The sequence below is a fragment of the Protopterus annectens genome, chromosome 7.part0, assembly GCF_019279795.1.
Source record: "Protopterus annectens isolate FY-2018-M chromosome 7.part0, PAN1.0, whole genome shotgun sequence".
Lineage (NCBI taxonomy): Eukaryota > Metazoa > Chordata > Ceratodontiformes > Protopteridae > Protopterus > Protopterus annectens.
Window position 1 is genome coordinate 71,573,827 of NC_056739.1, and position 18,207 is coordinate 71,592,033.

General features: G+C 45.0%; 1 protein-coding gene across 1 annotated transcript in view; it reads right to left on the reverse strand.

Moving 5' to 3' along the window:
- The window catches only part of ITPR3 (inositol 1,4,5-trisphosphate receptor type 3), a 2,403,054-nt gene that overhangs the window by 1,350,823 nt on the left and 1,034,024 nt on the right, over positions 1-18,207 (reverse strand). Inside the window, exon 10 of the mRNA XM_044076491.1 lies at positions 13,513-13,557. Within this exon, the coding sequence (XP_043932426.1) occupies positions 13,513-13,557 (45 nt within the window). The remainder of the gene's footprint in view (positions 1-13,512; positions 13,558-18,207) is intronic.

Sequence of the window (18,207 nt, forward strand, 5' to 3'; positions counted from 1 at the left end):
TGTTGTCTGTCTTTAGTAGTAGTTGTCCTGGATGCAGAAGGTCCTTGAAAGCTGTTAGGGCATTTTGTACAGCTAGCATCTCTTTTTGATTGATGTGAAGATGCATTTGGTCTGCGGCCCACTTGCCCTAAATACATTTTCCTGTCATGTGTGCTCCCCAGGCGTAATCCGAAGCATCTGTTGTTAGTGTCTGCCTGGCTGTGGGTAGAGTGAAAGGCTGTCCCTTGTTGAGGTGACATGCCTGTGCCCACCATCGAAACTCCTGTTGTAGGCAGGGAATAAGTGGTATTACTGCTTCCAAACTGTGACAGTATTGAGTCCAAACACTTTTTAGGTACCATTGTAATTTCCTCATATGCAGTCTGGCATATGGTATTAGAAGTATGCAGGATGCCATGAACCCCAAGGCCTGCAGAATTTTTCTTGCAGGGAGTTGGGTTTTTGTTGCCATCAATTGAAAGTACTGAGTCAGTTGTCTTTGCTTGTCTGGCATGAGATAAGCCATCTGGGCCATTGTATTTAAGCTGGCACCCAGAAATATTATCTCTTGTGAGGGCACTAGTTTTGACTTCTTTTCATTTACTGTGTACCCCAGGCAAATTAGCAATCTTTTTACAAACGCCAGATGCTGTAGAAGAATGTCCTTGCTCTCTGCTTGAATAAGGCAGACGTCCAAGTATGGATATATATGAATTCCTTTTTGTCTGCAAAATGCAATTACTGGTGCCAGGCATTTTGTGAAGACCCTGGGCGCAGTAGATAGGCCAAAGGGCAGTGCAGAGAATTGGTAATGCATTGAACCAGCTATGAATCTGAGGTATCTTCTGCAATTTTTTCTGATAGGGACATGCAGGTATGCCTCTTTGAGGTCCAAAGTAACAAGCCAAGCCTTCTTGCCCAGCATGGGAAGAAGCTGCTGAAGAGTCAACATTTTGAATTTCGGAACATCCAGGTAAGTATTTAGAGTAGAAAGGTCCAGTATGGGTCTCCAGGCTTTGTCCATTCTGGGGACCAGGAAAAGTCTTGAGTAAAATCCTTGTCCTTGTTCCTGTTGTGACACTTTTTGAATAGCTCTCACATCCATGAGGGCTGTAATTTGTTTTTGTGCCTCTGCCCATTGATTTGGTGGCAGGTCTGGCATTCATTTTAGACTTGGTAGAGTGTGAAAGTGGAACCTGTAACCTTGAGACACAATATTCAGAACTCATTTGTCTTGGGTGATTGTATGCCAATTTTGTGAAAAAAAAGTGCTATTTTCCCCCCTAAGGGAGCTTCCAAAAGGTAAGTGCTTGGCATTTGAAGGGGGAAGCCATTGGGACTGTTTCCTATAAGGTTGTGACTTGTCTTCCCCTCCTTTTGGGGTTGAAGCACCCCACTGTCGTGGTCTATAAGAGCCTTGGGGCTGAGATCTGCCTCTTGTGCGTCTGTGTCTGCCTCTTTGTGGTCTGTCTGACACTGGAAAGGACCAATTTTTGGAGGGCCAATTTCTGCTAAATTGAGGTGGCTGTACCTGTAAGAAATCCTTCACTGTTTGCATAGATTTTGCCTTATCCTCCATTTTCTTTAATACCTCTTCTGCCTTAACACCAAATAAAATATCCTGCTGTAAAGGAGCATCCAATAATTTTGCCTTAACATGATCAGGTAAACCTTGTTCTTTTAACCAAGCATGCCTTCGTATCACAGATCCTGTAACCGCTGCTCTACAAGAAGCCTCTAATGAATCAAAACCACATTGCAGAGTATGTTTTCCCACTTGTTCAGCTGCATGCAATAAATCCTGCATTTCCTTATAGTCAGGATGTTCTGAACTTGTAAGCATTTTCTGTTTTAACAGAGACATTAAATATTGTTGGTATTTAAGCATGTGAAACTGGCAATTTAAAGCCCTCACTGCTAAAGTTGCAGAAGTGTAAACTTTCTTCCCCCATCTGTCTAATGCTCTAGAATCCCTGTCAGAGGGAACTGGATTTTTAGCTGTGGAAGCCTTTACCCCTTTGGGACCCTGGGAAATAGTTTCTGGGTCAGCAACAGGGTTTTTATAAAGAAATTTGTGAGAGTCAGGGACTCTGTAGTACTTGACTGGAGCAGGGGGCAAAGAATCAGGATTTAAACTGGATTAAGAGAACACATCATCCGCAATATCTAACACTGGTGGAATAGCAAGGGGTCTGTGCTGAGGCAAAAAAAGAAAGTCTCTGAGCCTTTTCTTAGATTCTGAGTAATCCTGGCCTTCCCAATGGAAATGCTCCCTCATGGTATGTAAAGTTTCCCCAAATGAGTAATCCTCAGGAGGAGAGGCTGAAGGAATTGATTCTTCAGCATCAGAGTCCTCATAGAGGGGTAAAGAGTATCCCTGGTCTGAAGAGGAATCAGAAGAAATGGAAACCTGGTCAAAGGAATCATAGTGTGTATCCTGCCTAGGCCTTTTATCTGGAGAGGGATGGGAACCCCTGATCAGAGTAATTAAGTCTTCGGCCATTTTAAGCACCTGTTTTTTAGGCATGGAGGCCTGTCCAGGTGAATACTGTACTTGCTTCTTTGTCTTTAATGGAGTTTTAGACTTGGCTGTAGATTTAATGGTAAGTTGTGAAGGTATGAAAACACCCTCAGAAGCCGATGCCTGCTCAGCGGCTCCGGACCCATCTGAGGGGTTAGTTTCCGTAGGCCCAATACCTTGAGTTTCCAGAGGCCTAGACATCTCCACGTGGGAGTTGGAGACAGCTTGTGGCTCTGAGGTAGCAGGTGTCAGGGGCTGCAAAAGCACCTCACTGAGAACCGGCGAACCGGCGACTGGCCTAGAAGAGGCTTCATTGTCAGTTTTGGGCCTCGGATGCCTGTCCTTATCCTTGTCTTTGCATTTTTTGTGTATTCCGGTCGTCGTTTGTTCTGACGGCATGGTATAATTGAACCTTCGGCCAAAGTAATGGCGAGCAAAGTCAAACCGACGTTTAACAGTGCGCTTGTTAAATCTAGCACAAAACCGACAACTAGTGACATCATGGTCTGGGCCTAGGCATGGAATACAGTAAGAATGAAAATCCTTATGAGGTATTTGCTTCCCACAAGAAATACAATTATTAACTTTTACAGACATCGGTCTGAGGCAAGAAAATGTTTCCCCAACGGGGTACTTAGCTTTATTGAAGACTTCGGTTCTGAAATTCGAATTGAAAATCTCAGGAGTCAGCCGACCGGCACCTGTGAACTGCTTTTGCTTCGGGCACCACGCGGCAAGAAAGACTGAAGAAAATGGCGTCGGCTTCATCTTATATACCCCTGGCGCACTGACATCAGGGAAGAAGCGACAGCAACCGACGCCGAACCAAGACTTTTGAACTCTGGCCGACTGCGGGACCGCCTGATGGCAGGATAACCCAAGTGTAATGACTGCAGCAGTGAAACACGATGAACATCTGTAGACTCATTTAAGGACCTGGGCATATGGGTAGATTCAACTCTGAGTTTTTCTAATCATATCAACCAATTGGCTAATGATAGTTATAGAACTTTTAGTTATGTACTCACCATAACTTCAGATGTTTGGGATCCATCTCGCCTACATTCTGAATGATGGGTTCGGAGCCGATCCCTCGGCTCCGACTCGGCACGCTTATGCCAAAGAGCGAAGTCTCTTATTGGCTGAGCTTACTATATCCCAGGATGCACCACTACCAGTCCCCCAGATCTAGTTTGTCCGCATACATGCACACACGCATACCCTGCTTATATAACATCGTCAGATGAAACAAGATAAAAAACAGTTGAACTCAAAACCGTTCAATCTCTTCTGATCTGCAAGGCAGGGGGAAGGAGGGTGGGTATCAGGAATGGCGAGATGGATCCCAAACATCTGAAGTTATGGTGAGTACATAACTAAAAGATGTTATGTGATCCTATCTCGCCTACATTCTGAATGATGGGACAGCGTCCCTAGCACCTGAATCCTGGGTGGCTCACTGGAAAACACTCCTGAGTACCGTGGAACCAAATGATGCTCGTCCTTTAGATGCCACATCCAATTTGTAGTGGGAAATGAAAGTGCGGGTTGGACCAAGTAGCCACAGCACAAATTTCCGATATAGCGAGCTTGGAATGAAAGGCTATAGAAGTAGCCATAGCTCTGGTAGAATGAGCTTTGATAGACGATGTAAGTTGTTTATTCGAAGATGAATAGGCCTGAGTTATGCAATCTCTGATCCATTTTGAGATTGTAGCTTTTGTGATGGTTTGACCCAATTTATTATCTGAGAAGGACACAAACAACTGGTCTGACTTACGAAGTTGCTGAGTCCTGTCTAAATAGAAGCGTAATTGCCTGTGAACATCCAATTTATGGAGAGTGTATTCTGCTTCATTAGAGAATTTTGGAAAGAAAACTGGTAGCTCTAGAGATTGTTGAAGACAGAAACTAGAACAGACCTTTGGGACAAAGGATGGATTAGGCCTAAGTGAAACTCTATCCTTGTGGAAAATCAAGTACGGTGGTTTAATAGACAGGGCTTGAAGCTCTGAGACTCTTCTTGCCGAAGTAATAGCCACTAAGAATGCCGTTTTCCAAGACAGATATTTTAATTCGCATGTAGCAGCCGGTTCAAAAGGGGAGATGTTAATGCGCGAAGCACCAAATCAAGATCCCACGGAGGTGCAGGATGAAAAACTGGTGGTCTTAACAGACTCGCACCTTTAATGAACGTTTTGCATAGTCTGCTGCTCATCAAAGGAGGATCCGTGGATTCATGGAATTTAGAGATAGCCGCTAGTTGGACTTTAATAGTTGATACAGAAGATCCCTGATTAAACAGGGATGTTAAGAATTTCAAAACCTCTGGGACAGGAGCAGTGATAGGGTCTAAGCCCTTGAGTTGAGCCCAGATAGCAAACCTCTTCCACTTACTGAGATACAATTTGTTAGTGGTGGGTTTGTGGGCCGAAGATAAAATGTGAACAACTTCCGGGTCTAGTGTGTGTCTTCTAACTAAGGTTGGAAGTGGAGGAGCCAAGCTGTCAATTTCAGAGATTGAAGGGACTGATGCCAATGTCCCGACTGATGGATTAGCAAATCCGGGATCAGGTCTAAGGTCCACGGATCGTCCACTGCATGCTTTTCAGGTATGGAAACCATATCTGACGAGGCCAGTATGGGGCAATCCGAATCATTGAAGACCCCCGCTGAGAAGCTCTTTGAATAACTTTGGGAAGGAGTGGAATTGGAGGAAAGGCATAAAGAAGCCCTGTTGGCCAAGGTTGTGCTAGAGCATCCATGGCTGGTACTTCCTGATGTGGAATCAAAGAGAAGAACCTTTGGCACTTGGTGTTTTGTGGAGTCGCAAATAGGTCGCAGCACGGAGTCCCCCATCTCTTGAAAACCTGGGCTGCTACTGTGCGGTTTAGAGACCATTCGTGAGGAGAGAGAATTGTCCTGCTTAATTTGTCCGCCAATACATTTGACTTTCCCGGGATGTGGTTCGCTACCAAGAAGCGGTTGGTAGCTACAGCCCATTCCCACACTCTCATGGCCTCTCTGCAAAGGGGATACGATCTGGTCCCTCCTTGTTTGTTCAGATACCAAACCACCGACATGTTGTCTGTGTGGATGGCGATGATGCCCTGAGGAAGAAACTTGAGTAAGGCCTGTAGGGATAGAAGTACAGCCCTCATCTCCAACACGTTGATGTGGAGAAGAGCTTCGTCCGGAAGCCAGGAGCCCTGAACTAGCCTGCCCAGACAATGCCCCCCCCACCCTATCTGGGAGGCATCTGTCGTCAGGGTAACCACTGGAGGGAGAACAAAGGGTTTTCCTGATCCAAGTTGGATGTCTGAAGCCACCAGCGAAGGTCCCTTTGCATATTTCCGTAATCATGATGTGATGATTGAGGGAAGATCCTGAAAGGACCATTGAGTTGACAAGAGCCACTGAAGAATCCTCATGTGTAATCTTGCTAGAGGAACTAAAAGAACCGTGGCAGACATTGAGCCTAAAACCTGTAGGACCATCCTGGCTGGGGCTTTGGATCTCGAGATTAGAGCTTGAACTTGGCCCTGTAAAGTTCGGATCCTTTCGGCAGGAAGAAAGACGCATCAATCTTGAGTCTATCTCTGCTCCTATAAACTTTATGCGTTGAGAGGGCAGCAAGACAGACTTTGACCAATTGAATGTAATCCCTAGGGAAACACCCAGGAGATGGTGGCTTTGAGGTTGTCCATTAGTAGATGCCTGGTGGTGGCAGTCAGGAGCCAGTCGTCGAGATAGGGAAACACTTGGAATCCAAGACTTCTCAGGTGAGCCGTCACTACTGCCAAACACTTGGTGAACACCCTGGGGCTGTGGTGAGACCAAAGGGCAGAGCACAAAATTGGTAATGACTGACTCCCAGGCTGAAGCGCAGATACCTTCTGGACGCCTGATGTATCGGTATGTGATAATAGGCGTCCTTGAGGTCTATGGAGCACATCCAAACATCCTTCTCCAACAACGGGAGAATGGATTGTAACGTGACCATTCGGAATTTGGATTTCGTGACGGATTGGTTCAGTCTGCTGAGATCCAATATTGGTCTCAGGTCCCCTGTCTTTTTTGGCACTAAAAGAACCTGGAGTAATTTCCTGATCCGATCTGGTCTGTGGGGACCGGTTGGATGACTCCTTTTCTAGCAGCTTTAAAGCTTCTGCGGCTGCTATTTCCCTTTGACTGGGTGGTGGGTCCGGGATTCTCTTGGACGGTGGGGGTGAGTATTTGAATGGGATGGTGTAACCTCCGGCAATGATCCGAGCACCCATCTGTCCTGAGTGATTGACTCCCAGGCATTTAGGTGCTTGGCAAACGACACCCGACTGGCTCCGGAGCAGCACAGCCGGGCAATCCCTCATGACGTGTGGGAGGCTGAAGAGCCACGAAAGGACTCGCGGTCTCCAGAATTGCGGGCCCTCTGCCGCCTCTGGGACGGCGTCTCCCTGAAAAATTTCCCGCCCTCTGCCTCTGGACGGGAATCTTCCTGCTGTTGGGAGAAAAACTTGCGAGATTTTCGAACCACATTTTCCCCTCCTTTAGCCTTGGGGTAAGGCCGAAAGGGAGTGGAATAACGGGCACCTACGGCAGATAACGTTTTTCCCTCTTGCTCACAGCGGTAAGGGTGTCTTTCACCTTGGGTCCAAACAATGAGGACCCATCAAAGGGAGGCGTCGTGAAGGAAGACTTGAAGGCCTCCAAGAACTGACACAAGCGGAGCCAGGCTTGTCTCCGTAGAGCCACGCCTGTGCCTGCCGCTCTACCCGCCTTCGGCCGCATAGGAAATGAGCCTCATGGACGAGTTAGAAATTGACGTAAGGATAGCCAACTGAGAGCTAACGGACTGGGCTAGCTGCTCAGGTAGGTTACCCGAGAGGGAATCTGACAACTCCTTGACCAGATCCCTCTGAAGCCTGGTAAAATGTGCCAAATAATTCAGAGACCTTAAGGTAAAGGCCGCTGAAGTCAGGGTGCGCTTCCCGTACCTATCCATACTCCTAGACTCCTTATTAGGAGGATGGATGGACGTTGAAGCCTCTGCCACGTCCTGTTGTGTAGCAGATGCCACCACCATGGCATCTACAGCCACGCCTTTAGTAAGGAACTCCTTCTCAGGGGGAGCAGATAAAAATTTATTTGGACGAGAAGGGACTGGTTCCACGGTATCTGGATGTTCCCACGCCCTTCGACAAACTAAATCCAGAAGCTCGTCAAAGGGCGGAGACACCCAGGAGGCGGAGGGCTGAGCCCCAAAGGCCTTGAGGAGCACTGATTCGTCAGCAGAGGGGGGTTTGGATATCCAGCCACCTCGTTGTTTGAGGATCTCTAAGATGTCTGCAAATGAGACATCATCCGAGGACGACTTCGGGGACCCCTCCGCATCATTCATATCAGTGTCCGATGTAATAGACTCGGGGGAGTCCACGTGCTTCCTCTTGCACGATCTCTTCCTTGGGGGTTCCTCTGAAGACAACTCAAGAACCCTCAGGAGGAGGGGAACCCCACTGGGGTAACCTCAGGCCTCGGGCTCCGCTGGCTACGGACAGGGAACTGCCAAAGACCCAGTCTCCACGCCCAGGAAGGTGCTGGTAAACCGGAGAGATGGCCGAAGAGGACTTGGCCAAGGCACTCCTCATGGCCCTGAAAGCCGGACCCCAGAATCCTGGGAGTGTCCGGACTCGAGCCGTGATAGCCGACGGAAGTCCCGCAGCAAGCACCGAGGGGAGGTTCGGAACCGAAAGCATAGGTCCCAAACATCACCCCGGGTCCAGCCGAAGAAGTCCGCGTACTAAACTCGGACCGAAGGCCCGGGTTGGAGTAAGGGTCGGAGCCGACCCGAGATCTCCACCGGCTCCAACAGCACCTGCTCCACGGAGCCAGTGGTCGGAGGAGGAATGGCAACGGGTGGGCCAAGGTCATCGGCTCAAACCAGCTGGGTCGGAACCGAAACAAATTTTGGAAGACTGGGGACTGGAACAGTCTTTGGAGCACCCTGTCTATATCAGAATCCGACATCCTCAAAGACCGAGAGGAAACAGAACGGGTTCGAGAAGGCCTCTCCATCGGCCCCAAAGGGCTAGGGGACCGGCTCCGAGGCGACTCGATGAGTATCGGCGCCGAGGGAATACTCACAGCAGATTCCATCGGTGCCGAGGTAGACTTCGGCGCCGAGGAGGAAGTGTCTGAGCGGGCGACCCTTGTCGGCTCCGAGAGCAGTGGAGCCGAAGGTGACCCGCCTCTCGATGCCCTAGCCATCGGCTCCGAAGCCAGAGGAGTCGATACTGGTGGCATCGAGGCAGACCGTTCCAACCTCGGCTCCGAAGTCTTTGGAGCCGAAGGAGAGGCCTGCCTAGGTCTCTTGGCAGTCGGATCCGACGGACTGGTCGGAACCGAAGCCCTTTTCTTTTTGGCCGGAGCCGGAGAGGATGCCAAGGCTTCTTCAAAAGAGGGTTTAATTAACCCCTTAAGAATCAATTTATTTTTCCTCTCCTGCAGGACCCTTGAGGAAAAAGCGTGACATACGCTGCATGACTCCTGCAAGTGCTTTGCCCCTAGACAATATACACAGAGCAAATGATCATCAGTAACAGACATCTTAAAACCACATTTCGAACATTTTTTAAAGCCCGAAGGCCTAGGGGTTTGAGACATGATGTTACACAATTTTAGTCACTGACAGGAAAGTAAACCACTAAATTCTTACTGATGATAGCTTACAGTAATAGCTTAATGCAAACACTTCCTGTAAAAAGAGAACAGGGAACTCTAACCAACTATAAAAATTACTAGAGATCCTGTAAGTAATTAAAGGTTGACAGTCCGGGAAGGCCCTGGATGGAGGGGGGCCGAAAACAAACTCAACCCAATCACACACAACAATTTTACAATTTTCAATCCAAATCGTACACAAAGTTAGCGATAGCCGTTAAAACAGCTTTTGAGAGCAAAAACAGCAAAAAACTGACAGAAAAGTTAGTTAATAAAAACTACTCAGCCCAGCCAGCTCGAGACCACGTCTTCGCAGGGAAGCGGCAAACGAGATCTGGGGGACTGGTAGTGGTGCATCCTGGGATATAGTAAGCTCAGCCAATAAGAGACTTCGCTCTTTGGCATAAGCGTGCCGAGTCGGAGCCGAGGGATCGACTCCGAACCCATCATTCAGAATGTAGGCGAGATAGGATCACATAACATCTATAGGTTATATAAAAAGATGTATAAAGTCTAGGAAATCAAACATAATGAAGTCATTGTTTGTTAGATACATTAGACCCAAACTTGAGTATCGAATAACAATATGGAAACCCTATAGGAAAACAAGCCTTAGTAAACTGGAAAGAGTACAGCGGAAATATACCGAGGGCATCCATACATGTGAAAATTTAAGTTATTATGCAAGACTAAAATATCTGAACTTGTACAGTGTCTCTTACAGATATTTAAGAGAAGATCTTATTCAGGTATATAGGGCATTTATAGACAACTACCTCTGGGAATCTTTGGGGTTAACAAAAAGTGCTAGAGAATCATCAGACAACCTATGTCGAATATTCTATAGGAATGAGAAGTGTACTAATTGGTTCTCTGACAGAGTAGCTGATGCTTGGAACAGACTACCAAATTACATTAAAGCAAGTACTGGTTTAGATATTTTTAAGAATATCCTGGGCATTTATTATGGGAACAAATGTTTTGGTATATTGGCAAGCTAGAATGGCATTAATGCCCATGCTTGAAACATTTGTATGTATGTATGTATGTATGTAAATCTAATCTGTCTCTGAATTAATTTTCTTTTTCTTTCTCATGCCAGGCACACTGCCTGAAGCAATAATACTAACTAGCCTCTCTCTGCTCTCCTACTCTAGAAGTGGGCAACAGGCTCCTTCAGGCCTCTCCTGTCATGGCCTCTCTCTATGATATGTGTTACCCAATTTCCATAATATAGGAACCAGCTACAATGTCACATTCAGCACACAGGGCTTGTATAAACTCCTTCTGCTGGTTAACTAAGACAGTCCTTGGAGAATATTACTAGTCTTCAAAAACTCCAAATGCATTAGCATACATTATTACATTTTTCTTTTAAGAAGTACTAGTTGTCTGGTTAGTGAAAAGAGCTGGAGAACCATCTAAGTAGTAAAGAACAGTGCAGCCACAACTTATAGCTAACCATCACTTCCCTACTATTGTTCCTATGTTCCTAATCTAGACACAATGCCACCAATGCATAGCAGAATCTGGGTTCTAAATTATTTTCTTATTTCAGCTTTTTTGGACTCAACAGCAATATATCATCTTGTACTCCATGACCCTCCTCTGCTCAGGTCAATATGACTATCTGTCCAGCTACTGTCCTGAACAGGTGATTGCCTGTCAGTGGATAAACCCTGGCAGAGATGACATCATAAAATGGTCAAGTTGAAAAGGTCACTAAAGAAATGGAAGAAGGCAAAACAATACACACCACAAACTGCATACCTCAACCTGGCCAAAGGTTTTGACACAATTCCTCATTCAGGCATAGTAAAAAAAAGCTAAATAAACTGGGAGTAAACACCTATGTCACCTGCTGGATTGCTGATAGGCTCACAGATAGGATGCAGAAAATCAAAATAGGGGAAGCTATCTCCACAAAGAGACCAGTCACCAGTGGAATCCCCCCAGGGTTCTGTATTGGGACCTCTCCTGTTTGGCATCTACTTTACTGAAGAAAAGCCAGTAACAAATGGCTCTGGCTTACTAAGTCTGCAGATGACTGCAAGCTAGGAGCAGTCATTGAATCCCCAGAAAACTTAGCCATCCTACCGGAAGTTTTGTCCTAACTAATCAATCGGTGCCAAAATCATAGACTAAAACTAAATGCCAAAATAGTACCACTGCATCCTTTGGGAAGTCATCTACCCCAGGGAACTAATACATCCCTAACAGTTGATCCACTTGTTCAAGATTTGGGAACTTACGTGAACAAAGACCTAACGTTTGACCAACATGTGTCCATTGGTGCAAGAATGTCCTTCTATACTGCACAGCTTACAAACAAATGGATTGTGTCTAGATTTAGGGATGTCATTGACTCCCTTTACTCAGCCCTAATTAAATCAATCACTGAATATAACGCCCCCCTTGGCATGTATCTGTCCAGACACATGTAACAACTGGAATGCCCACAAACATATCTTACTAAAAGGATACAAGGCCTAAACAAAATATCCTACATGGACCGACTCATAGCCATGTCACTCCACTTGGAATCCTACAGACTGCAAAGAGGTGACCTGTGTCTGGCATACAAGGCATCCTCCATCCTAATATAGATGGATTTACAGCTATGAGTAAGCCAAATGGCATCAGAAATGCTCAGTCTACAGAGGTAATCCAGAGGGCTCCGGTGAAGCCTGGTATCCCACCTGTGACCCAGTGGGTGACAGAACTAACAAGGAACAGAGTATAAAGGATAAGTCCAGATAAAATCACTTTAGCTACCAGATCTAAGGAGACTCTCTCTCTGACACCCTCCCTGTGGGAGGAATAAAGACACCTTGTTGAAGTTTCCAGTGTGAACAAAAACACCCATCCATTTACCTACTTTACTGAATAAACTACTGGAAACTTCAACAAGGTATCTTTATTCCTCCCACAGGGAGGATATCAAAGACACAATCTCCTACAAATGCTCAGTCTAGGTATCTAAAGCACTTCTGCAACATCAGCAGAACAGTTTGGAGGGACAGGTATATCTTGAAGAGGTTACCGCTGCTCCGGAACAGACTCCCCAGCCACATAAAGTTCATCTCTGTTAATATTCAGGTGCAACTTGACTCTATGGATGGGAAACAGAAAATCTACTCCAGGACAGCCCTCTGTACTAGAAATGAAGAAAGGCAGCTCCTAGTTGCCATATCCTATTCAAGGTTCCCCTATTATGCATGGTATGAGCCCAATTATTCTCACTAGGGATAATATACAAGGCTCGACCAGGGGATGGGTAAGGCCAGTCTCTAACCAAATAGGATAGTTAATATGAGCACAAAAAGGGAAACTGGCTTGGCATAAAATGGCCTGCAACGACAGCTAGACTAGTACTGACCTATGAACCTATAAGTAGTTAAGATGATGTTGTCCTCAGTACAGTGTTATTCCTAACAACAACTGGGACTTTGTTTGACTATATGCCCTATGGATTTCCCTTCTGGATACGGGCAGCTTCCTACCTCAGCAGGAAATGCAGTATTGGTCACAGTGGTGCATGCTTCCATGCACTAATCTCAGCTAGAGTACTGCTGCACTGCTTGGCGAACCTAACAGCTGGCCTGCCACCACTGCTTGAAATTCCTTCTTGCATCTGCCAGAAGGTCCTTGAACACCAAGCTTAGACACATTCCTCCATAAAGGATGGGGTAGGTGACAACAGCCAGTCAGTCCCCATTCCACTAAATGCGTCCTGCAGCATTTTTGCTCACCGGTTTAACTTAGATCACTGGGGCCATTATCATAGTTCTATCACTCTTATAAAACAGCTACCACTTCCAAAATAAACTGTGCCCATTATTCACCTGTGTACAGGTACCTTCAGTAGTAACTGCATCAGAAATGAACACAAGCACAGATACTTGCACAGGTATATCCAGGGTAAACTGTGTCAGTTATGCGCACATGCACAGGTATGTCCACAGTAAAATGTAAGAGTTAGTGTACAGGTGATTCCAGTATAAAATGGATCAAGCATGCAGCTGTGCAAATATACCCACAGAGTACATCTATACAAGTGTCATATGTACATGTTAACAAAACACAGACCTCAGTATATGTACATTTACAATAGATGGCTGTCTAGTACTTTCACCAGTATAAAATGTATGCACATACACAGCAGGAGAGGCACACGCATGCACGCACACACACACACACACACACACACACACACACACACACACACACACACACACACACACACACACACTGACTATTATTATCAATGTACTGAAGTGAAAATTCCAACTCACAGGTGTTCCTGCCTCAGGAGCATCTCCTTTATATCCTGGATTTTCCTGAAATGAAACAAAGAAAATGTATACATTATGTGAAACAGTAGACAGTTAACTTTCAGCAGAAGCCTTAAATCTGTTTATGTACAGCTGTTGTTCTTTGGTGTTTTGTGGAAATGTTTTAAACCCAATACATCAGTGTTCCTAACCAGGGCAAGAAAAATCCAGCTGCCCCTAGCACTATACAACCAGGCAGTCCTAAAACAGTGAATACCATGCTTGTTAGGATATAGCATCCCTCATGACAATATTCTTGATTGAGGTTTATTTCCTACTTAAAGCTATCACATATAATCTGACAATACCTCATATAAGGATGCTGAAATGTGTCAGCATGCACATCCATGGTTACTAGAATGCATATGTAGTCTAGCACACTACCAGAAAAATACACATGCTGGAACTGTATACTTTAGGAATTGACTCTGCTATGCACACATACCTATGTATGAGTCTACGGCATTAAACAGAAGTAAACATTTGGTCAGGACTCATTTTAAACTAAAACAATTGAGTTCTAACACACTGAAATGACAAATAAAAGAAGATTCTCAGGGGGCTGCACCACTGCATCTCAAACATACTAACTCTGAATTGGTACAACAGTGGTAACATGAAGAAATTCCATACTCTCTAATGCACTGCAGTTTCCCACACTCATCTTCATCATGAACTGCCATCTGTGGGCATCAGAGATGGAATGAAGAACTTGAAGTTGTTCCATGTACCTTGATGCTACTGCATTAAAGTCTAAGTAAAACTCTATAGAAATAAACAGTATTTTTTGGCAGGAGAAATCTTCTGAACTTCCACATCTTAAACATCAGTAAACAGAAATACCCTGCTCAGGAACTACATGAATCTTACCATTGTTATTAAAAAAAATCACTAAGTCCAGCACAGGCACCAAAAATGTTTTAATTAGTTAAAAGATTTGCTAGTGCATGCCTTGGGTATAGTGGCATTTGTTTCTTTACATCTCAAAAAAAATGCTAAGTCCAAGATTGCACTAGAGTGTGGAAAAGAAATATCCTCATCCCTCTAGCACACAGCAATTTCCATCCATTAAATAGAAGCATTTCAGTTAAATAGTGATACAACAAGGCATCTGATCACTTCACCACAACCAGTTAACTAATATACATGGAGAGAGAGAGAGAGAGAGAGAGAGAGAGAGAGAGAGAGAGACAGAGACAGAGAAAGAGAGAGAGATATGAATATGTAGCTACAGATATTTATTTAGCTGCAACATTCTTGGTTATTGCCTCATATTTCAAGACAGAACTGATTGCCTCTTTTAATCAAATTTGTTTTGATTGAACAGTGTACTAATGCTTGTGCTGTGATTTCTCTGAATAGTGAGGTAAGGAAGTTTGTCCCTTTTCCCAGTGCTATGCAATTTCAGAATTGGCACATTTAAGTAGCAGGGGCCCATGAGGGACATAAGAGGTCTTGCCCACACTGTAAAAAATGATTGTTTCTGTCTTGCTGTGTTGCTTTTGACCCTGTGCATGGTTAATGATTCTGGGCATGCTTTCAGTTTTGGTATTTTGCCTTTTCAATGCTAAGTAAGACAATTTATGTGGACACTAACTTGATCAAGTTCTAAATGGCTGACAAAGGTAAGTGGTAGGGTAAGGAGTCTGTCTGTGAGTGTGTGTTTTGGGTTTAGAGTGAGGGTTAAGTAAGGGGATAGATTTAGTGTGTGTGTGTGTGTGTGTGTGTGTGTGTGTGTGTGTGTGTGTGTGTGTGTGTGTGTGTGTGTGTGTGTGTGTGTGTGTGTGCACCCATGCACACATGGTGAGTGTCCAAGCTGACTTGTGTAGTGGTAGTGTTATGGAATGGGATTTTTGTAAGGTAAGCTGCATGTTAGGGTTGACTGCAGTGGTGGTGCTGCGGTAGCATTGTCACCTCACTGTAAGATGCTGTCCGGTTCGATTCTCAGCTAGAGCGTCTTCTGCGTGGAGACATGTGTGAATGGGCTTACCTTCGTTGAAGGTTGTGCGTCAGGGCTGGCAACTCAGCACGTAAAAATTAACTGCCAAGCATTAGCGGACCGGAGTTCTGCTGTGGTGATCCCTAACCGGGAAAAGCTGAAAAGACATAAACAAAGCTGCATGTTAGGGTTAGGGGCATGGGCAGGATTAGCAAATATTACTAAGGTGGAGCAGGGGGTGAAACTACAATGTATGCCTGGTCTCAAAGCCGTGGCCTCAAGTTCAATGCCAAAAAGTGCTTTGTCATCCCTTTTGGTAAAGTCTCTGTGCCCATGAACTACCACATAGGCGGTAGTCTACTTAACATCGAAAGTGTGATAAGAGACCTTGGGACACAGGTGAACAGTAGTCTCTCCTTTGATAATCACATTGCCACACTGGTCAGGAAATCCTTCTATGTGGCACACCTCATCACAAAAGGTTTCTCATCCAGGAAAAAAGAGGTCATTTTTCCCCTCTACTCATCAATCATTAGACCCATTATAGAGTACAACGCCCCTTTTGGTATGTACCTCAAAAGACATCTACAACAACTGGAAAGGCCGCAGAAATATCTCACAAAGAGGACTACTGGCCTCAAACAGATGCGCTATGCAAACTGTCTCAAAAAACTCCAGTTTTACTCTGTCACATATCACCTACTCAGAGCCGATCTCTGCCTAACATACAAAGCTATGTCAAACCCAGAGCTGTTGGACATGCTCCACTTAAAGAAACCCCAATCCCTCCGAGCTACATGCTCTAGGGACCTAAACCTTATCACCACAATAAACAGAACATGCTGGAGGGATAGATTCCTGTCCCAGAGACTTCCCATACTCTGGAACAAACTACCTATCTGTATCAAACAAAGCTCCTCATTAGCACTCTTCAAGAAAAATCTTGATGATTGGATGGGAGATAAAAAATTCCCCCCGGGGATCACTTCTGTGGCTCTGCTTGACAGGGGCACAGGAAAATAATTTTCTTGGGTGGCAAAAGCCACGGTACCGTTTGGTTAGGCTTAATAGGCCCTAGGGCCAATAGCCTAGTACCTACCTATGAATCTATGGCTGATGTGTTTTGGTCTATTTTTTTGTATCACTCATTAAACATTTTGTCCATATGTTTTATATATGGTTTACTATTGATATCCTGAAACTGCATACGTTGATCAGTTATATGGTTGACCCAAAATGTGGAATACAGAACTGTGAAAAAGTGGCCAAGTCGAAACTTAATACATTGACACCTGTAGTTCGATATATTCGACATAGCAGGAGGATATGTCAGTCGCCCATGCTATGCAGCTTACTGTACACTGACATTCCACAGTCAACTGTACGTGTATTTTACTATTTTGCAAGGGGGTAATCCACCCTGCACCCCCCACTCAGTGCAAATTGTATATACCAACTTGAGATTGCACTACAGAGAGGAAATGGCTTAATTCCCTGTTCCTCCTGTTCCTCATTGAACTGAGATCTCCGTTCACAATAACGAACTCAGATAATCGAACTACACTACCCATTTGCTGTAGTGTAGTTGATGTTTTCTGTTTCAGCACTCTGCCCATTTGAAAACTGCTTTTCACCCTCTCAAACTCAGGAACCTCACATGGCCTTCCTGAAAACATTGGAGGGGATAAATGTATCTCCAAACACCATCATACTAGGTGACTTCAACTACCCTAATATAGACTGGGAACACTACTCAAGCCCGAACACTCTAACCCAAAGATTCCTGGAGTTCATAAACTCAAATGCCATGGAACAACTAGTCACCATCCCCACAAGAGGTGAAAACATACTTGATCTCATCATCACGAACATGGGATCAAAATGTTCAACACCGGAAGTATACCCCTCACTGGTGAGATCAGATCATAAACTAATCTCGCTGGAGGTCCTCATCCCGCCCCCACCTGAAACAAAAAGACCACAGTGAAAAACTTCTCAAAAGCCGATTTCACACTTCTAAAAACTAGTGTGGTCTCCTTTAAGGCCCCTGAGCCAGTGGTAAACATTACTCAAACCGCTGAATCACTTACAAATGCCTTCTACCAGCACCTACAGGACTGCATGGATCAGGCAATCCCAAACAAAACTAAGACACTCTGTACCAAAGGCAAGCGTCCAGTCTGGTGGACCCCAGCCATAAACAAGCTCTACAACAAAAGGAGGAAGCTACTACAAGATAGAGCAAAATCCTTGAAAGGTAAGACACCTTTGATCATTATAAGTAAAAAACTAAGAGCTCTCATAAAATCATCCAAGGCAAATTTTGAGAGAAAAATCGCCAAGGACTCTAAAGATAATCATAAGGCCTTCTTTAGCTATGTTAGAAACCTAGGAGGAAACTCCCAGATATGCTCAGAATTAGTTCAAAATGATGTGAAAATTACTGAACCTACACACATTGCTAACATACTGGCTGACAGGTTCAGTGCAAACTTCTCCCCTCCCCCAAAAGGAGAGATATCTATTCCAGAGGATTGTAGCCCCAAACATCTCCAACGCCCCGGTGAGAACTTCCCTCACTAAGGCACAAACCACAGCATCCATGGGACCGGATGGTGTCCCCGGCTGTGTGCTTCATGAACTCAACGAGGAATTAAACCCACAGTTAGGACAGCTGTTTAATCTTAGCCTCACCTCAGGATACGTACCCAAGGAGT